The sequence below is a fragment of the Cetorhinus maximus genome, unplaced genomic scaffold (genome assembly GCF_964194155.1).
Source record: "Cetorhinus maximus unplaced genomic scaffold, sCetMax3.hap1.1 HAP1_SCAFFOLD_1800, whole genome shotgun sequence".
Taxonomy (NCBI): domain Eukaryota; kingdom Metazoa; phylum Chordata; class Chondrichthyes; order Lamniformes; family Cetorhinidae; genus Cetorhinus; species Cetorhinus maximus.
Genome location: NW_027597740.1, coordinates 1 through 22025, shown reverse-complemented (window position 1 = coordinate 22025; position 22025 = coordinate 1). Strand labels below are relative to the sequence as shown.

General features: G+C 42.7%; 1 protein-coding gene across 1 annotated transcript in view; it reads left to right on the top strand.

Moving 5' to 3' along the window:
* Positions 1-17242, top strand: part of LOC144676659 (UV radiation resistance-associated protein-like) — a gene marked incomplete at its 5' end in the record, with an annotated part of 57815 nt that extends 40573 nt beyond the window's left edge. Inside the window, one exon of the mRNA XM_078537027.1 lies at positions 16793-17242. Within this exon, the coding sequence (XP_078393153.1) occupies positions 16793-16987 (195 nt within the window). The remainder of the gene's footprint in view (positions 1-16792) is intronic.
* Between the last annotated feature and the right edge of the window lie 4783 nt (positions 17243-22025).

Sequence of the window (22025 nt, the reverse complement as noted above, 5' to 3'; positions counted from 1 at the left end):
AGAGTTTCTCCCCTGATTTCCATGGACTCCAGTTTTGCTCGGGCTGCTTGGTGACACACTGTTTCAAATGCTGCCTTGATGTCAAGGGCAGTCACTCTTACCTCACCTCAGTAGTTGGGCTCTTTTGTCCATGTTTGAACTAAGGCTATAATGAGGTCAGGAGCTGAGTGGCCCTGCTGGAACCCAGATTGGGCATCAGTGAGCAGGCTATTGCTAAGCAAGTGCCGCTTGATAGCGCTGTTGATGGCCCCTTCCAATACTTTACTGATGATGGAGAGTAGACTGATAGGGTGATAATTGGCTGGGTTGGATTTATCCTGCTTTTTGTGTACAGGACATACCTGGGCAATTTTCCACATATCTGGGTAGATGCCAGTGTTGTAGCTGCACTGAAATAGCTTGGCTAGGGGCATGGAAGTTCTGGAGCACAAGCCTTAGGTACTATTACTGGAATATTGTCAGGGCCCATAGCCTTTGCAGTATCCAATGCCTTCAGCCGTTTCTTGATATCACATGGAGTGAATCGAATTGGCTGGAGACTGGCATCTGTGATGCTGGAGACCTCCAAAGGAGGTTGAGATGAATCATTCACTTGACACTTCTGGCTGAAGATTGTTGCGAATGCTTCGGTCTTACTTTTGCACTGTTGTGCTGGGCTCCCCCAGCAACTCCAGTAAGTTGTTTAATTGTCCACCACCATTCATGACTCAATGTTGCAGGACTGCAGAGCTTAGACCTGACCTGTTGGTTGTAGGATTGCCTAGCTCTGTCTATCACTTGCTGCTTATGCTGTTTGGCATGCAAGTAGTCCTGTGTTATAGGTTGACACATATTTTTAGGTATGCCTGGTGCTGCTCCTGGCATTCCCTCCTGCACTCTTCAGTGAACCAGGGTTGATCCCCTGGTTTGATGGTAATGGTAGAATGGGGGATATGCTAGCCATGAGGTTACAGATAATGTTCGAGTACAATTCTGCTACTGATGGCCCATAGCACTCATGATTGCCCAGTCTTGAGTTGCTTGATCTGTTTGAAACCTATCCTATTTAGCAAGGTGGCAGTGCCACATAACACAGAGGGTATCCTCAATGTGAAGGCGGGACTTCATCTCCGCAATGACTTTGCAGCGGTCACTCTTATCGATACTGTCATGGACAGATGCATCAGCGGCAGGCAGGTTGGTGAGGATGAGGTCAAGTATGTTTTTCCCTCTTGTTGGTTCCCTCACCACCTGCTGCAGACCCAGTCTTGCAGCTATGTCATTTAGGACTTGGCCAGCTCGGTCAGTAGTGCTGCTAATTAGCCACTCTTGGTGATGGACATTGAAGCCCCCCAGCCAGAGTACCTTCTACCCCCTTGCCACCCTCGGTGCATCCTCCAAGTGGTGTTCAACATGGAGGAGTACTGATTCATCAGCTGAGGGAGAGTGGTACATGGTAATCAGCAGGAGATTTCATGGGGTCCAGAGTCGATGTTGAGTACTCCCAGGTCAACTCCCTCCTGATTGTATACTACTGCCCCACCACCTCTGCTGTGCCTGTCCTGCCAGTGGGACAGGACATACCCACAGATGGTGATGGTAGTGCCTGGGACATTATCTGTAAGGTATGATTCCATGAAGATCACTGTCAGGCTGTAGCTTGATTAGTCTGTGAGACAGCTCTCCCAATTTTGGCACTAGACCCCTGAAGGTCGTAAGGAGGACTTTGCAGGGTTGACAAGGCTGCGATTGCCGTTATCGTTTCCAGTGCCTAGGTCGGTGCCTAGGTAAATGCCGGGCCGTCCCTTCGGTTTCATTCGTGTTTTGTGACTTTGTAGTGTTTTGTTACAACTGAGTTAGGCCATTTCAGAGGGCATTTAAGAGTCAACTAAATTGCTTTGGGTCTGGTGTGACATGTAAGGACAACAGATTCCCTTCCCTAAAGGGCATTAGTGGACCAGGTGGATTTTACAACAATCAACAATGGTTTCATGGTCATCATTAGACTTTTTTAATTCCAGATTTTTGTTGAATTTAACTTCCACCATCTGCCATGGCAGGATTTGAACCTGGGCCCCCAGAGCATTACCCTGGGTCTCTGGATTGCTAGTCCAGTGACGATACCACTGAGCTATCGTCTCCCTTTGTGCAGGGCTCTCGTGCTACTAGAAAGGTTCCAGTGAAGGACTTAAGTTACGTGGATAGACGGGAGAAGCTGAAGTTTGCTCTCTGCACAGCAGAGAAGGTTGAGTGATTTAAAAGTTGTGAAGGGTTAGATAATGTAAATTAAGAGAAATTATTTCCTGTGGCAGAAGAGTTGATGATCATAGAGTTCACAATTGGTGGAAGAGCCAGAAGAGATGCGAGACTATTTTAATGGGTAGGTACGATTTAGTATGTACTGCCTGATAGGATGGTGCACACATTCAATAATAGCCTTCAAAAGGGAATTGGGTGAATATTTTTGAAAAGAGAAAAAATTCAGGGATATGGGTAAAGAGCAGGAAAGTGGTCCTAACTGGATTGCTGTTCAAAAGGGTCGACAAAGACTTGATGGGCTGAACGGCTGCCTTCTGTGCTGTGCTATTCTGTGAATTCTATGATTCTGACTTACTATTTGAACCAGTGTATTGATTTTAATTTTGAACATACGGGGACGAAGGGAGGGGTGTAGTCGGAGCTTTTGGAGGGCAGTGGTGGGTAAGGGGAAGAGGATACTTAAAAGGTACACTGAGCATAGTATTGATTTTCTTTCAAAGACAGACATTGAGAGGGTGGAGATGGGTCACTAACCCGAAGAGCTTTTTTTGGTGGAGATTCTCTAGATATGGGTACTGTATTCAAACCTTGAATTTGGGTTTGAATTTCAGTTATGAAAGTATAATCATTTTCATAATATTTTTGATTTGTTGTAAAGTAGGTTTATGGGTGTGTGCAGATTATTCTGTGAGATTTAATTACATTTATAGTCAGGTAGACTGCAAGCTTGAAATTATCAAATGAAGCTAGGTGTAGAAATGTAATTGAAATGCTAGTGAGTAAACATGGATGTGGTCTTGGCATGAAAGGCGTGAAGGGAATTTGTATTTTTAGATAAGTTAAGGGATTGTTTGGATTTCAGAAGGATGTTCTGTTTACAACCCAGCCAGATAAGCAAGGCTTCTCAAAGGTTACTGACAATATTGGCAACTTGAAAGTTTTTATATTATGGGAAATGTACAGTTCCAAAGACATGTGGAACAATGGAAGTTACATATTAAAGAGAGAGAAACTTATATAAAGGTGAATGAAAGGTTATATTTGGAGGCCATGGAAGATCTAACAGGAGTGTGAGAAAGTGTTGAAGAAACCTCTGGCCATTTGTGCATAAGTCTGTTGTGTTCAGTAACTAAAGTTAGGGAAAGCCATTTGGAATTCCACTGTCAGGTGGGTACTGTTAACTTGCTGGCTTTTTTAAATGTAAAATCTGTTTTGGACTGTTGCCTTAAAGGGGGTGTGTAACTGGGATTCGGGTTAATTAGGAATTTTAGGAGTTATAGTGTTATGACACAGCAGTTTGTAAAGGCTGAGTTATTTAAAATCCTAGAGGGAAACTTTAAACAACTGTCATAACCTATATTTTCAACTGGTATGTTTTGAGTTGCAGCTCTGAATTCAGAAATAAGACCACCAGTTCTCAAGAGGTTTTTACATTAAACTAAATGAAACATTTATTATTTACAGCAAATTAAACACATACACATGGCTACAAATTACTACTCTCATAACTTTTAACAAATTCCCAAATTAATTTCCACTAAGGCAACAATAACCAATAGACTTAAACAGACACCAGGCAAAGCATTTTTCACCTTACAAATTCAAAATGAGGTTCCCTTCAATTTGGTTCCTCTGCAGACATTTGTAGGCTTACAGCTGCTTAGATATTACATGCCTCTGACCTGCGCACACACACTCCTTTCTGTTATACCCAACCTTTCCTTTTGAATGCAGATTCTCATTGTATCACCAGGCCCTTTGAACCCCTTTCACAGTACCAATTTAATTTTATTAGTAATATAAGCATTGCTTGTTGTCTCCTAGCTATGTGCAAGATTTCACTCCCACGCATGAATGCTGTATTCAACAAAATGAAAATGTACCCTCTACCTACTGTTTACACCTCAAAACTACTATACATCAAAACACCCAGACTAGCTGGCATTAATCCAGTTAACACACACACACACACACACACTCTAATCCTCTATTTAAAAAAAATAATAATTTCCAATAGCAATATCCACTACCATCTAGAAGGACAAGGGCAACAGATGGAGGGAAACTTACAGGTGGTGGGGTTCCCATCTAAGTCACACACCATCCTGACTTGGAAATATATCGCCGTTCCTTCACTGTCGCTAGGTCAAAATCCTGGAACTCCCTCCCTAATAGCACTGTGGGTGTACCTACACCACATGGACTGCAGCGGTTCAAGGAGGCAGCTCACCACCACCTTCTCGAGGGCGATTAGGGATGGGCAATAAATGCTGGCCCAGCCAGCGAAGCCCACATCCCATGAATGAATTAAAAAAATATACATTTCTCTTCCTGACAATAGTATTAAGTAATTGTAGTCTTATGTGCTTGAAATCTTTTATTTTGTTGTTTTTAATTTTTTTAAATCACTAAAGGTCTTGGTGGACTCTACTTCTGAATTCAGTGCACACATCATCTCGTAATAAGCACAAATTGTAAAATGGTTGTGATAGTGTGGCCGAGTTTCCTTTATGGATTTGGTCCCCCTGGCACACATCTGTCATGGCATAACACAAGATTGTGGGGTGCAACAGTTCTTAGCGTGTTTTCAGATCAATCTTTTTCTTGCCAAATATTCAAGGTTTTAGTTGCCATTGATTATTTTAGTTGATTGTGAAGTGTTATAATTGAGCGCACTGAGGGATGCAGCTCTGGGAGCAAATGCTAAAATAATGGGGTCAGAGAGCAGGGCCTGAGGCATCACAGATAACAACTTGCATTGAGATAGCACCTTTAATGTACTACAGTAGTTGAATGCTTCTGTGGATCAATTCAAAGTAAATAAAGCCCAGTTGATCTTCACTTGGCCATGAAGCAAAGGCAGGTAAATGGGTTTGAAGTACAGATTAGCTGTTATCGAAGTGAATGGCAGAACAGATTAAGGAGCTGAATGGCCTACTCCTATTGCTATGCTCATTTGCAATTGTTTCATGATTATCTCAGAGGAAATGAGACAACTGCAGAAGTCATTACCTAATGTCTTGGATGTTCAAAAGCTCTGAATTATGCCATTTTAATTCTTTAAAACTGACATTGATTTTCCTATTTGGTTTTTTGGTGTTTGTACACCCCTCCCAACACCACCCCCTCCTCCTGTCTCTCCCACCTCTGTTTGGGTTGGGGATGGCCAAACAATCTGTTTTAAAATACACATTTCCTCTGAGGAAGTTTTGGCAAAAAGTCAAAAATGAACTACCAAAACTGCACTTGAAACAACATGAAGTACTGAACTGTTAAACAGCTTGTAGTACATCATTATGTATGAACTGTGTAATCTATTTCAGGGAAATGGCTATGTATGTTTCTGGCTTTAGTATGTAGTATCTAACCTAATAATTAAAGAACAAAAATGTTCAAGGACCCAAATTATCTTTTCTGGCCTTTGCTTTGATAAGGCATTTGTTTTACTTTTGAGCTTTATTGCTGTTACTTCATATCCTGCTTATGTACAAGTATGGTTGAGTTTAAAAAGCATCATATCCAGGCATTGTGTTAATTTTGACATATTAAGGGTTGAAGGCAGGAGTTCGAAAAAATATGCAATGCAATACTAGAGCTTCACCAGAATGTGAATTCCGTGAGTTGAATGAGCATCTGGGAATGGATTTGTGGTGTTTCAATTAATTTTTTTCTCTTAGTTGTTCAAAATTTGAGTTCTTCCTGCGCAAGCCTTTGGGAATTAGAACAAAATTTTGGTTTGATAACTGACTCATTCTTTGCTTGTGATCTGTAGATTTTGTGAAATTTTAGATGTGAAATTAGCCTGCATTTCAAAGTCCCTCTCGTCTTAAAAACTGGGTTAAACCTTGAACTTGTTTTCATTTTCGGAGAGCTCATCTTAATGACGTGAATGAGATTACCATACTTAAATTTCAATTTGCTTAATTTTATTGACCTGATCTGAATTTCTTTGAGCATGCAGCTCCAAGTTTATTTACATTGCAAATGTAAATTTTTGGGTGATTTATCTTTTAGTGCTAAGTTGACTATTATTAGGGCTAGACTGTATAGAAATGTAAAAGAAACCTGTAGTTTTCAAAATGTGAATTGCAAATTCCTTGATAAAGTTTCACGATATTTTGATTAGAGATTGGATTTGTTTCCTTTATTTAGCTAAGTGTTGGTGTTCAATATCTGTTTTTAAAAAATAAAACCAATCTTTTATGTAACTCATGGTGCTCTTCACTTATACCTTTTTGGTTTTGAGGGTCTCTAAGGAGGAGATTGGGGAGTGACTTGCATAGGGCATTCCAGAGTTTAGGGTCTTGACAGCTGAAAGCACAGCAGCTGATGGTGGAATGATGATCACGCACAAGAAACTAGAGTGGAGAAACTGGAGAAGTTTACGGAGATAAGGAGGGGGTGAGGTCATGAAAGAATTTAACACCTAGCTCAGAATTTTGAGACCTTGCAGGACAAGGAGTCAATGTAGATAAATAAGCACAAGGAATATGGTTAATGTGTCCTGCTATGGTATGGGATATGAGCAGCAGAGCGTTTGCATTTTTCCTTTGGATACCTGGAATTTGACATGCATTTTAAGTAGTTCATATGCTAGTAGAACACAAGAATGATGAACTCTGAATTATAAAAGCATGGATACTCTGCTGTTCCAGTATGAAACATTATTGAAATGTGTGCTTTTGTACCTTGCCAACTGTTGGTACAGTCTTCATCCAATCATTATAGCCAGGGACTGAGTGTAGTTTTCAAAGACTTGGTAGTGTCTTTATCTTGTGCTGCTGTACCTGTCTTCCATTCTTGTTTAACCAGATCTATTCACAAGGTTAGTTGAAGTTTGAGTACTAAAGGGTACCTAGTTGCTGCAGTGAGAACTGACCGCAGGACTGCAGCTTCTGCTTAGCAGGGGGAAGTGAGGTTCATCTATAGGAAGCGCAGTGAACTCTGCCAACTGAGAATTTAGCAAAATACCTAAAATTAGTTCGGAGGTGGCCATGAGGATAGCTTTTGAACTTGCCGTTAGGGTGCATAACTAGATTCGTGGATTGATTGCCCAGAGCAAAACTCCCTGATGTTCCTTTTCATGGGCACCATAAAAAATATAGCTTATTGACTATTGCTAGGTTGTACCTTTTTTTATGTAAAAGGCAGTTTACATGAAAACAGCCAGAAACTTAGAGCTGCAATTTAAGTTCAGCTATGTTGACTATGCAGTAAGTGTTTTTTTCTACACTTCATTTTTAATCTGGCAGAAGGGGAAAATAAAGGCATTTTATAAGGCATCTCTAGATATGTTCACATAGCGGTTGAATCTCATTTTATTACTGTTAGTTGGAGAGGGTTGAAGGGGTCACATGGATGCCAAGGAAGCCAGCATTATTTTTCCAAATGCATCTGTTGGCAAATGTAGATTTATCTGGACTTGGCTGGGGTCCGGTGCCTAACATCACCAAGTGGGTGGTGAGCAAATTGTGCTGTGTACCTCAAAACGGCCTTCATAGCCCACAGGGCACTGTCAGTGGATGTTGTGGCTTTTTCTGTCCTGAACTTGTCACACACCAGGCTAACAAAAGATTCCAGAGTGATCGAGTCCATTAAATACAGAAGACTAATACTATGGTCATTGGAGCGCAAAGCTTCATAACTTGTTAGGACTTCTCTGTAAGCTGTTTCTTCCATTGTATTAACAAAATCAAAATGGCTTCCCGTTACTCCTTTAAACCACTGTTTGCCAACAAGCTTGAATAAAAATCATGGAAAGAAACAGGTAGCTTCAGAAATGTAAAGGCTGGCTCTGTTTGTGTCTCTTTTTGGCTGACTTAAGTACATCCTAGAGACATTCTTATGAAATACAATATGACTTTAGTACTTTAAAACAAATCAGATTAACAACAAAAAAGCATGTCATACTCTAGTGGTGAATATATATGAACTTTTTCCTTTGACAGTTCCAAGTTCTTAGCTGCAAAGCCCATTTGCTTGTAATGATTCATTTGAGTGTGTTAGGAATCACAATGGTCACAGCACAGGAGACCATTTGGCCCATAATGTCTGTGCCAACTCTGTTCAAGAGCAAAGTGCATAGTGCATTCTCCTGTCTTTTCCCCAAAGCCATGGGAATTTTTCCTCCAAATAATGCAGTTCTCTTTTGAAAGCTGCAATTGAATCTGTAACCGTAATACTTTCAGGTTTGCATTCCAGATCCTAACTGTTTAATATGTTTTTTAAAAAAAGTTTTTTCTCATATTGCCATTGGTTCTTTTGCCAGTCACCTTTAAATTGGTGTCCTCTGATTCTCTATCCTTCCTCCAACGGGAACAGATCCTCCCTATCTACTCTGTCCATACCCTTCATAATTTTGAATATCTCTATCAAATCTCCTTCTCTTCTCCAAAGAGAATAGCCGCTGCTTCTCCAACCTATCTTCATGTCACATGTGTCTTCAATTTATGCACATCCACCCCCTGGATCATCCTGGAATACAAAGATAACCCACATGATTCTGTTCTCTACTGTAAATCATTGTCTTTTACACTTCCCATCTCCCCCAACATTAGCTCCAAAAATAAGTGCAAAGAGCTTGTGGATTTCCACCCTTCACATTCTCCTATTCCTCATGCACCTTATGCTGCTTGGCAACATCATTCGAAAGCGCAGTGTTAATTTTCACATGTATGCTGACCATATCCAGCTCTATCGCAACACCATCCCACCTGATTCCTCCACTGTTGCTAATTTATCATCCTGCTTATCTGATATCCAGTGCTGAATGACAGAAATGTCCTCCAATTAAATAGATGGAGCCACTGTTTTAGGTTCCTGCTGCAAACTGTATTCCCAGCTGCTGACTTCATCCCTCACCCTTGAAACAGTCTGATACTGAAACAGTCTGATACTAACACAGCCTGTTAGAAATCTGAGTGCTGTTGGATTGTGAGGTGTACTTTGGGCCACAAATTTGTGCCATCATGAAGACTGCAACATCACCCAACTTTGTCCTTGTTAGCTGATCTGCCGTTGAAACCTTCATTCATGCCTTTTGTCACCTCTAGAGTTGACTGTTCCAGTATACTCCTGGCTGGTTGAATCGCCAATATTCTGCCCTCTAATGTAAACAAAATGGAAGGAGAGCACAGGAAAGAATAAAATAAGGAAGAACACTGGCACAGGGAAAATAGCTATGGAATCTGAGTCTAAAAAAATGTATAAACATAAAATGAGAGGAAATCTTGTTAAAATTAGTAAAATGTTTTTGCATGAATACAGTGGGGGAACTGGAGGAAATAGTGTTGGGGAGAGCCAAACATGCGTAGGGATTATGGCTGCAGAAAAATCAGGATGCCGAATTAAACTTTGGCCAGTATAACATATTTAGAAAAGATAGAAAGGGAAAGGTGGAGTAGCTGTATTTATTCAGGGTAACATAATAGCAGTAGAAAAAAGGGACACAGTTATCAAGACAATATGGATAGGGGTGAAAGGTAAAGAATGATTGTTCAGGCGTAGTCCACAGGCATCTAATAGTGGATGGAAAGAAGAGGAAGAAATATGCAAACAAATGAGGGAATTGAGTAAAAAAATAGAATAAGCAGAAGCGATTTCAACTACCCTAATATTAGTTGGACAGAATAGGTAGATAAAGGGGTAAAGGAATGAAGTTCCCTTGTGTATAGGACTGCTTTCTAACCCAATATATAAAAAGCCCAATGGGGAAAAATTCTCTATTGGATGTAGTATTGGGGAAGGAACCAGAGTAAATTAGAGAAATGAAATAGGAGAACACCTAATAGTGACCATAGCTGCTTTAAGATAGTGAAGGACAGAAGAATGTCTAAAACCAAGCTAAAAGATTGGAGAGAGGCTGATTTTTGAGGAGTTGAGAATAGAAGTTGGGAAAATAAAATGGGCAAGATACTGGCAAAGAATGATTTAGGACAAAAATAGCAGCCATTTTAAAATGGTGTCGAACAGAGTGCAGGAAAATACATTCCGCTAAACTCCACGGATGAATAAAGACAAGGAAACAATTGAGGTTTAGTGCATAAACAGGAGTGCAGGGTAAGAGAATACAAAGTGATTAGAGAAATAAAAAAAGGCAAAGAGCAGCAATTCTCAAGAACATAGAACAAAACAGTCAAATACTTCAGATAACAAAAACAGAATTACCTGGAAAAACTCAGCAGGTCTGGCAGCATCGGTGGAGAAGAAAACAGTTGACGTTTCGAGTCCTCACGACCCTTCGGCAGAACTGAAGTAATATTAGGAGAGAGGTGAAATATAAGCTGGTCTAAGGTGGGGGGCGGGGGGGAGAGAGAAGTTGAGGGTGGGGTGGTTGTGGGGATAAGCAAGCAGTGATAGGAGCAGATAATCAAAAGATGTCACAGACAAAATGATCAAAGAGGTGTTGAAGGTGGTGATATTATCTAAGAAAAGTGCTAATTAAGAATGGATGGCAGGACACTCAAGGTACAGCTTAGTGGGGGTGGGGTGGACAGACTAACAAAGTATTAGTTGTAGATTTAAAAATAATGGAAAAAGGTGGGAAAAGAAGAATCTATATAAATTATTGAAAAAAAAAGGGGGGGAAGAAACGGGGTGGGGATGGGGGGAGGGAGTTTAAGATCTAAAGTTGTTAAATTCAATATTCAGCCCGGAAGGCTGTAAAGTGCCTAGTCGGAAGATGAGGTGCTGTTCCTCCAGTTTGCGTTGGGCTTCACTGGAACAATGCAGCAAGCCAAGGACAGACATGTGGGCAAGAGAACAGGGTGGAGTGTTAAAATGGCAAGCGACAGGGAGGTTTGGGTCTTTCTTGCGGACAGACCGCAGGTGTTCCGCAAAGCGGTCGCCCAGTTTGTGTTTGGTCTCTCCAATGTAGAGGAGACCGCATTGGGAGCAACGAATGCAGTAGACTAAGTTAGGGGAAATGTAAGTGAAATGCTGCTTCACTTGAAAGGAGTGTTTGGGCCCTTGGACGGTGAGAAGAGAGGAAGTGAAGGGGCAGGTGTTGCATCTGCTGCGTGGGCATGGGGAGGTGCCATAGGTGGGAGTTGAGGAGTAGGGGGTGATGGAGGAGTGGACCAGGGTGTCCCGGAGGGAACGATCCCTATGGAATGCCGCCGGGGCGGGGGGGTGAAGGGAAGATGTGTTTGGTGGTGGCATCATGCTGGAGTTGGCGGAAATGGCGGAGGATGATCCTTTGAATGCGGAGGCTGGTGGGGTGATAAGTGAGGACAAGGGGGACCCTATCATGTTTCTGGGAAGGAGGAGAAGGCGTGAGGGCGGATGTGCGGGATATGGGCCGGACACGGTTGAGGGCCCTGTCAACCACCGTGGGTGGAAAACCTCGGTTAAGGAAGAAGGAGGACATGTCAGAGGAGCTGTTTTTGAAGGTAGCGTCATCAGAACAGATGCGACAGAGGCGAAGGAACTGAGAGAATGGGATGGAGTCCTTACAGGGAGCGGGGTGTGAGGAGCTGTAGTCGAGGTAGCTGTGGGAGTCGGTAGGCTTGTAATGGATATTGGTGGACAGTCTATCATCAGAAATTGAGACAGAGAGGTCAAGGAAGGGAAGAGAAGTGTCAGAGATGGACCATGTGAAAATGATGGAGGGGTGGAGATTGGAAGCAAAATTAATAAATTTTTCCAGGTCCCGACGAGAGCATGAAGCAGCACCGAAGTAATCATCGATGTACCGGAGAAAGAGTTGTGGGAGGGGGCCGGAGTAAGACTGGAACAAGGAATGTTCCACATACCCCATAAAGAGACAGGCATAGCTGGTGCCCATGCGGGTACCCATAGCCACACCTTTTATTTGGAGGAAGTGAGAGGAGTTAAAGGAGAAATTGTTCAGTGTGAGAACAAGTTCAGCCAGACGGAGGTTAGAGTAGTGGTGGATGGGGATTGTTGGGGCCTCTGTTCAAGGAAGAAGCTAAGGGCCCTCAGACCATCCTGGTGGGGGATGGAGGTGTAGAGGGATTGGACATCCATGGTGAAGAGGAAGCGGTTGGGGCCAGGGAACTGGAAATTGTTGATGTGACGTAAGGTGTCAGAGGAATCACGGATGTAGGTGGGAAGGGACTGGACAAGGGGAGAGAGAAGGGAGTCAAGATAATGAGAAATGAGTTCCGTGGGGCAGGAACAGGCTGACACGATCAGTCTGCCAGGACAGTTCTGTTTGTGGATTTTGGGTAGGAGGTAGAAGCGGGCCGTCCGAGGTTGGGCAACTATCAAGTTGGAAGCTGTGGGAGGAAGATCTCCAGAGGAGGTGAGGTCAGTGACAGTCCTGGAAACACCTCTCCTCCTCCATCACCCCCTACTCCTCAACTCCCACCTATGGCACCTCCCCATGCCTACGCAGCAGATGCAACACCTGCCCCTTCACTTCCTCTCTCCTCACCGTCCAAGGGCCCAAACACTCCTTTCAAGTGAAGCAGCATTTCACTTGCATTTCCCCTAACTTAGTCTACTGCATTCGTTGCTCCCAATGCGGTCTCCTCTACATTGGAGAGACCAAACGCAAACTGGGCGACCGCTTTGCAGAACACCTGCGGTCTGTCCGCAAGAAAGACCCAAACCTCCCTGTCGCTTGCCATTTTAACACTCCACCCTGTTCTCTTGCCCACATGTCTGTCCTTGGCTTGCTGCATTGTTCCAGTGAAGCCCAACGCAAACTGGAGGAACAGCACCTCATCTTCCGACTAGGCACTTTACAGCCTTCCGGGCTGAATATTGAATTCAACAACTTTAGATCTTAAACTCCCTCCCCCCATCCCCACCCCGTTTCTTCCCCCCTTTTTTTTCCAATAATTTATATAGATTTTTTTTTCCCACCTTTTTCCATTATTTTTAAATCTACAACTAATACTTTGTTAGTCTGTCCACCCCACCCCCACTAAGCTGTACCTTGAGTGTCCTGCCATCCATTCTTAATTAGCACTTTTCTTAGATAATATCACCACCTTCAACACCCCTTTGATCCTTTTGTCTGTGACATCTTTTGATTATCTGCTCCTATCACTGCTTGCTTATCCCCACAACCACCCCACCCTTAACTTCTCTCTCGCCCCGCCCCCCCCACCTTAGACCAGCTTATATTTCACCTTTCTCCTAATATTACTTCAGTTCTGCCGAAGGGTTGTGAGGACTCGAAACGTCAACTGTTTTCTTCTCCACCGATGCTGCCAGACCTGCTGAGTTTTTCCAGGTAATTCTGTTTTTGTTTTGGATTTCCAGCATCCGCAGTAGCTTTTAGCTTTTTGTTTTTAATACTTCAGATACATGAACTTAAAAAAAAAAGTGAATACAACTTCACCATTGCGGGATAGGCAGGATAAACCCACAGGTAACAATAGAGTTAAAGAAATATAAAATAATTATTTTTCTGCGTATTTATTAGGCTGATAAAACGGGTAGACAGAACGTTGATGAAATGAGCAATGAGGTAAGTGTATTTAAGCAGTGATGTATTGAATAAATTAAAAGTACTGCTGAAAAAAGAGGCATGTCTGAGCTTTTCACCTTGCACTCATCAAAGAACTCGCAAGAAAACCAATATAACGGCAAGACAACAATTTATACTGTATGTAAAGTGAGTGCTGATTGGTTAGCAAGTGATGTTGCCATGGAGAATGCACCAGTGATGATGATTGACCATTAACTGCCAAACATTGTTTGAAATTTAAACCAGGCAGCTTGACCCTGATTAGGCAAGATAAAAGCAAAATACTACAGATGCTGGAAATCTGAAACAAAAACAAAAATTACTGGAAAAGCTCTGCAGGTCTGAAAGCATCTGTGGAGAGAAAGACAGAGTTAACGTTTTGAGTCCGTATGACACTTCTTCAGAACTAAAGGGAAGTAGAAATGTGGTGAAATATACACTGTTTAAGGGGGTTGGGACAGGTGAAGCTGGACAGAAGGCCAGTGATAGGTGGAGGCAAAGGAGAGATTGCAAAAGATGTCATTAACAAAAGTTTGTAGGGGTGTTGATGGTGGTGATATTGGCTAAAGGAGGTGCAAATGGTGACATTAAGAGTAGAAAGCAGGATGAGCAAGTGACAGATTGCCCTAGTGGGGGTGGGGAGGGGACGGTGTGGGGAAAAAAGATCGAAATAGGCTAAAAGGTGGGGATAAAACAATGAATGGAAATACATTTTTAAAATAATAATAGAAATAGGGTAGGAAAAAATATATATAAAAATTAAAAAATAAATATTGAAAAAAGGGGATCAAAAAGGGGTGAGGATGGAGGAGAGAGTTCATGACCTGAAGTTGTTGAACTCAATGTTAAATCTGGAAGGCTGTCAAGTGCCTAATTGTAAGATGAGGTGCTGTTCCTCCAGTTTGAGTTGAGCTTCATTGGAACATTGCAGCAGGCCAAGGACAGATATGTGGGCATGCGAGCAGGGCGGTGTGTTGAAATGGCAAGCGACAGGAAGGCCTGGCTCATGCTTGCGGACAGCCTGCGTTTGGTCTCTCCAATGTAGAGGAGACCGCATTGGAAGCAGCGAATGCAGTAGATCAAATTGAGGGAAGTGCAAGTGAAAGGAGTGTTTAGGCCCTTGGACGGTGAGGAGGGGGGAAGTAAAGGGGCAGGTGTTGCACCTTCTGCGATTGCATGGGAGGGGGTTGAGGTGTAGGGGGTGATGGAGGATTGGACCAGGGTGTCCCCCTTTCACTCTTCTCTCCCCCCCCCCCCCACCAAAACCCCCTCCCGCTGCCACCTCACCGCCCGAGGGCCCAAACACTCCTTTCACTTGTACTTTTAATTTAGTATACTGCATTCGCTGCTCCCAATGCGGTGTCCTCTACATTGAAGAGACCAAACACAGACTGGATGACTGTTTTGCGGAACACCTTCGGTCTGTCCACAAGCATGACCCAGATCTCCCTGTCGCTTGCCATTTCAACACACCACCCTGCTCTCATGCCCGTCCTTGGCCTGCTACACTGTTCCAGTGAAGCTCAACGCAAACTGGAGAAACAGTACCTCATCTTCCGATTAGGCACTTTACAGCCTTCCAGACTTAACATTGAGTTCAACAACTTCAGATCATGAACTCTCTCCATCCTTTTTGATCCCCTTTTTTTCAATATTTATTTTAATTTCCATATATACATTTTTTCCCACCTATTATTATTTTAAAAATGTATTTCTATTCATTGTTTTATCCCCACCTTTTAGCCTATTTCGATCTTTTTTCCCCACACCGTCCCCTCCCCACCTCCACTAGGGCAATCTGTCACTTGCTCATCCTGCTTTCTACTCTTAATGTCACCATTTGCACCTCATTTAGCCAGTATCACCACCATCAACACCCCTTCGACCTTTTGTTTATTACATCTTTTGCAATCTCTCCTTTGCTTCCACCTATCACTGGCCTTCTATCCAGCTTCACCTGCCCCACCTCTTTTAACAGTATATATTTCACCACATTTTTACTTCTCTTTAGTTCTGAAGAAGAGTCATACGGACTTGAAACATTAACTCTGTCTTTCTCTCCACAGATGTTGTCAGACCTGCTGAGTTTTTCCAGCAAACTGTGGTCAAGAATTGTCCTGTTACTTTGTGCCTGTTTCAGCTAAGCAAAATAAGTGAGCTGACTCATTCCTCAGGGCAATGCCTTGACCAGTTAGGGTCAAGCTACCTGGTTTAAATTTCAAACAACGCCTGTCGATTTCTGTCTTGAAGCTCAGTCATTGAGCATGTTTCACAGCCCCCTATGGTGGAGAATTTCAAAAATTCACCACCCTCTGAAGAAATTCCTCCTCATCTCAGTCTTAAATTATTCTGAGACTGTGTAAGGGGACAGACTATCTCCAGGGAAATACAGACCAGTCAGCATAACATTGTTAGTGGGAAAAATAATGGAATGCCTACTAAAGGAGAGAATAGAAGAAGATATAGAAATGGGAAATTTAATAATGAACCGTCAGCATAGATTTCAAAACGGAAAATCTTGTTTGAACTATGTTAAATTTTGTTGAGGCAACAGAGAAAGTAGACGATGGTAATGTAGCGGATGTAATTTGCCTGGATTTTCAAAAGGCCTTCAATAAGGTCTGTTTTTTCTTGAGATTTAAAAGGTTGTTATAAAACTGCACTCCAGAACTTGAGCACAAAAATATCAAGGCTGAAAATCCAGTGCAGTGTTAAGGGCGTTCTGCATTGCCAGAGCTGCTATCTTTCGGATGAGACATTGAATCAAGGCCCATTCCGTCAGGTGGATGTAAAAGATCCCATGGCACTATTTCAAAGAGCAGCAGCGGAATTCATCTAATGTCCTGGTCAATGTTTATCACTCAATCACCATCACTAAAAAATGCATTCTGGTCATGATTGCATTGCTTTTTGTTCTCGCTTTCTGTGGGCAAATTGGCTGCTGCGTTTTCTAGATTGTAGCAATAACTACACTTCAAAAGTATAAGTAAAGACTTGCGAATGTCCTGTGGCTGTAAAAGGTGCTATAGAAAGTTGTCTTTTTTCTTTACATTTTCTACTATGCACAGTTAATTGGTTACACTGGTTAATTATTTTTTTTTACTTGTGTTGCAGAATCCAACATGGAGGAGTCTAGACTTTGGCTTGATGCCAGACCGCCTTGATACTTCTGTTTCGTGTTTCTTAGTGAGGATCTGGGGCGGAAAGAAGGGACAATATCATCTTGTCATTGAGTGGAAGGTGAATCTCGATGGACTCAAATACTTGGGACAGCAGGTAAAATCTACATTATCTATCAATCTAGAATAAATTAAACCATGACACGTGGTAATCCAGGACAACTATCTTCTTTGTTTTATAGTTTTCTCCCTGTTGTACTCCATTCTCTGAGTAAGCACTTGAAACTGTCCCAGCTTTCATAAGGAATATTACAGGTTGCCAGAAGAGAGTCTAGAGTAAAATTAAAATAAAAATACCTGGAAAAACTCAGCAGGTCTGGCAGCATCTGCGGAGAGGAACACAATTAACGTTTCGAGTCCGTACGTCTCTTCAACAGAACTAAGCAAAAATAGAAAAGAGGTGAAATATAAGCTGGTTTAAGGCGGGGTGGTAGAGCTGACTAGAGGGCCAGTGAAAGGTGGAGATAGCCAAAAGATGTCATAGACAAAAGGACAAAGAGGTGTTGAAGGTGGTGATATTATCTAAGGAATGTGCTAATTAAGGGTAGAAAGCAGGACAAGCAAGGTACAGATAGCCCTAGTGGGGGTGGGGTGGGGTGAAGGGAAGGGATCGAAATAGGCTAAAAGGTAGAGATGAAACAATGGATGGAAATACATTTAAAAATAATGGAAATAGGTGGGAAAAGAAAAATCTATATAAATTATTGGAAAAAAAGGTGGGGTGGGGGGGAGAGAATTCAAGATCTAAAATTGTTGAACTCAATATTCAGTCCGGAAGGCTGTAAAGTGCCCAGTCGGAAGATGAGATGCCTGCAGTTCTCCAGTTTGCGTTGAGCTTCACTGGAACAATGCAGCAGGCAAGCGACAGGGAAGTCTGGGTCATGCTTGCGGACAGACCGAAGGTGTTCCGCAAAGCGGTCACCCAGTCTGCGTTTGGTGTCTCCAATGTAGAGGAAACCACATTGGGAGCAACGAATGCAGTAGACTAAATTGAGGGAAGTGCAAGTGAAATGCTGCTTCACTTGAAAGGAGTGTTTGGGCCCTTGGTGAGGAGAGGGGAAGTAAAGGGGCAGGTGTTGCACCTTCTGCGGTTGCATGGGAAAGTGCCGTAGGAGGGGGTTGAGGTGTATGGGGTGATGGAGGAGTGGACCAGGGTGTCCTGAAGGGAACGATCCCTGCGGAATGCCGCTGGGGGGGTGAAGGGAAGATGTGTTTGGTGGTGGCATCATGCTGGAGTTGGTGGAAATGGCGGAGGATGATCCTTTGAATGCGGAGGCTGGTGGGGTGATAAGGGGCCACTGTCTTGTAGTCAGATGTGACTCCTCTTCTGTCTTCATTTGACTCAACCGTTAACTCTGTTTGTTCAGAGCTGCTTCCAGACCTGCTGAGCTTTTCCAGCGCTTGGTTTTTATCTTAGATTTCCAACATTGCAGTATTTTACATTTATTTTAGCCCTCTCTTGCGTTCTGACTCATAATTCCTCAGCCAATATCACAAAGACATACCCTTTGCTCGTTATCACATTGATCGATTTGGAAGCATGCTCTGTGCAAATTGGGTGCCTAAATAAAATTCTAAGGCAATCAAAAAATATTTTCGTTTGATAAATCAGCATTCTGGTGGGGGTTGGTGAGTAGCTTGGGAGATAAGAGTAAATGCCGTTGTTTCTGTTGGAAACCACCGTGTGAAAACCACAGCTTAAACTGTTGGTGGTTGGTGGGGAATTTCTCATTACATCAGGCCTTGGTTAGAAACTGAAGTGTACAGGATGTTGAAGTTAGCAGCAGTGTCTCCAATCAGTAACTTGACAGAAAATACTTTTAAACTAGATTTTGCAAGTGAAAAGTTCAGGGTCTAAAATATAGGTTCAAATAGAGGTGTTGAATTTTCTTTTTATTCATTCATGGCTGGCTGGGTCATTCATTGCTGGCTCTGCCAGCATTTATTGTTCATCCCTAATTGCCCTTGTTCAGAGGGCATTTAGGAGTCAACCGCATTACTGTGGGTCTGGAGTCATATGTAGGCCAGACCAGGTAAGGGTGGCAGATTTTCTTCCCTAAAGGAAATTAGTGAACCAGATGGGTTTTCATGACAATCGGCAATGGTTTCATAGTCATCATCAGACTGTTAATTTCTGATTTTTATTGATTGAAATATTACCATCTGCCGTAGTGAGATTTGAACCCGGGTCTCCAGAGCTTTGCCCTGGGTCTCTGGACTACTAGCCCAGTGACAATTAAGCTTGACAGTAGAGTATTATTGGAAAGGATAACAGGAGTAGGCGCAGCAGAAGAAAGGATGAAAATAGAAGCAATTTAAGCAGGAATTAGGAATAAGGACAAAAAAGAATCATTAGTGGTTGCTGTGGACTGTTGGCTCAGCATAAGCAGGCACCGAGAACATTCTTAGGAAAGGATATCGGGGAGTTGTACTTTATTGATCTTAGTGAAATCTGGGACTTGCTAAAAACCCAGAGGTCAGTGGGTCAACAAAAGAAAGACCAAAGCGCAACATCTGAGTGCAATTCTATTCAGAAACTTCAAGATGTTTATTTTGTGCTCTTTTTCTTTCAGTATTCATTCAACAGCTGGGGTCTCTGGCCATTTTGCCATATTCAATGTTGTACCAGTCTGAGTAGCTGCTTTGGTCAAAGCAACTACAAAATAAACCCTAAAAACGGGGGAAAAGAAAAATTGGGGAGGGTGTGGGTGTGGTGGGGAACCTTCTACATGCACCATTAATTCAGAATCACAGAATCTCAGAGCAGAAGAGGCCCTTAGGCCCATCGAGTCTGCACCGACACGTGAGAAACACCTGACCTACCTACCTAACCCCATTTACCAGCACTTGGCCCATAGCCTTGAATGTTATGACATGCCAAGTGCTCATCCAGGTACTTTTTAAAGGATGTGAGGCAACCCGCCTCCACCACCCTCCCAGGCAGTGCATTCCAGACCGTCACCGCCCTCTGGATAAAAAAATTTTTCCTCACATCCCCCCTAAACCTCCTGCCCCTCACCTTGAACTTATGTCCCCTTGTGACTGACCCTTCAACTAAGAGGAGCAGCTGCTCCCTATCCACCCTGTCCATGCCCCTCATAATCTTGTACACCTCAATCAGGTCGCCCCTCAGTCTTCTCTGCTCCAACGAAAACAACCCAAGTTTATCCAACCTCTCTTCATAACTTAAATGTTTCATCCCAGGCAACATCCTGGTGAATCTCCTCTGCACCCCCTCCAGTGCAATCACATCCTTCCTATAATGTGGCGGCCAAAACTGCACACAGTACTCCAGCTGTGGTCTCACCAAGGTTCCATATAACTCCAAAATGATCTCCCTACTTTTGTAATCTATGCCTCGATTGATAAAGGCAAGTGTCCCATATGCTTTTTTCACCACCCCACTAACATGCCCCTCCATCTTCAGAGATCTATGGACACACACTCCAAGGTCCCTTTGTTCTCAGAACTTCCTAGTGTCATGCCGTTCATTGAATACTTCCTTGTCAAATTACACCTTCCAAAGTGTATCACCTCTCACTTTTCAGAGTTAAATTCCATCTGCCACTTATCTGCCCATTTGACCATCCTGTTTATATCTTCCTGTAGCCCAAGACACTCAACCTCACTGTTAACCACCCAGCCAATCTTTGTGTCACCCGCAAACTTCCTAACCCTACCCCTACATAGTCATCTATGTCGTTTATATAAATGACGAATGGTAGGGGACCCCGCACAGATCCCTGTGGTACGCCACTGGACACTGGCTTCCAGTCACTAAAGCATCCTTCTGTCAACGCCTTCTGTCTCCAACAACTAAGCCAATTTTAAAACCATTTATGTTTGGGGCAAAAAGTAGTACAGTTGATAGTGTCATGGACTGAGATTATGTATTTCATTGTTGTCTGTGATCAAAATGCTTTTAAGGCATGGGGTTAATTTGGTTTCCTACCCTCAGTGATTTGTCCCAATTGAAATAATTTTCAGCAGCAAGCTTTTGTGAATTTAGAGATTATTTATTATCTCATGTTTGTCCTGGAGGTTGAACGTGCTGTCTCTCGTGCTGCTTCTCGCACAAAAATTTCAGATGAAGGAAAAAATACAATCACAATCTGGAATTATTTCAGCCTCTGTAGCACGCCTGTACTTTATTGGATGAATTGATGCTTTAGCTGGGTTAGAGGTCTGGTAGAAGCAAAGGATTCTTCGTAAGCTGCAAGTCTTTTTACAGTTCAATTGCCAGGAGGTCAGCGTCAGGTGAACTTCAAGTTGAAAGTGTTTTGGTGGGGGGAAAATCCTTTCCTCACTTTCAAGGTATAGCTTGGCTGCATAGTTGCCTTGCAGCTGGTTTGATGGCTTAGATGGTGTTCCAGATGGTATCTGTTTCAGAGCAGATTCTGCTGTTAAATCTTAAAAAAGCTAGTAGCAAAATGGCTGCCTTATCCATGTGACCTGTTGCAAATTCAAGTCCTTTTCAAAATAAGGTGGTATGTTAGACTGGTAAACACCTTGTGTTGTGGCTTTGCACATGGTGTTTCAGACAGCCAAGGTCTTTGCTTTTGGCATGAGGAGCCATCACAACATCTCACATTCGTTAATACCCATTGAGTTTTGATGCCCCAGTGAAACGTGGAGATGAGTTGTTAGCAAACCCCATTGTCTATAGGTTTTCGTCCATCCTTTAAACAATGTGGGAATCTCTCAAGTGGCTGTGATTGTCCATATTAATTCAACATTTGGTTTAGTTTCAGGGCAGTTTGGAGCTGAGTGCTGCCAAATCATATGATATGCTGTAGCCACCTTAAACAACTTGGTGTCCACTTTTAGAAATATAGCTTTTAACTTTAAAATTGATTAGTATCTTCATGTCTGTACTGGACATGACACACACAAACAGGGGGAGGCTATTCAGCCGCCGGAGCCTGTTTTGCCATTCAATTAGTTCATGGCTGATCTGCACCCTACCTGGCTTGCCTCTATTACCCTTAATATTCTTGGCTAATAAAAATCTATAAATAAGGGAAATACTGAGTGCCGGAAATCTGAAATGAAAATAAAGTGCTGGGAATCTCAGGTCTGACAGCATCTATGGAGAGAAATACTGTTCATGTTTCAGATCCAGTATAACTCCTCTTCGGAACTCTGTGAATCTCAGCTTTGAAATTTTC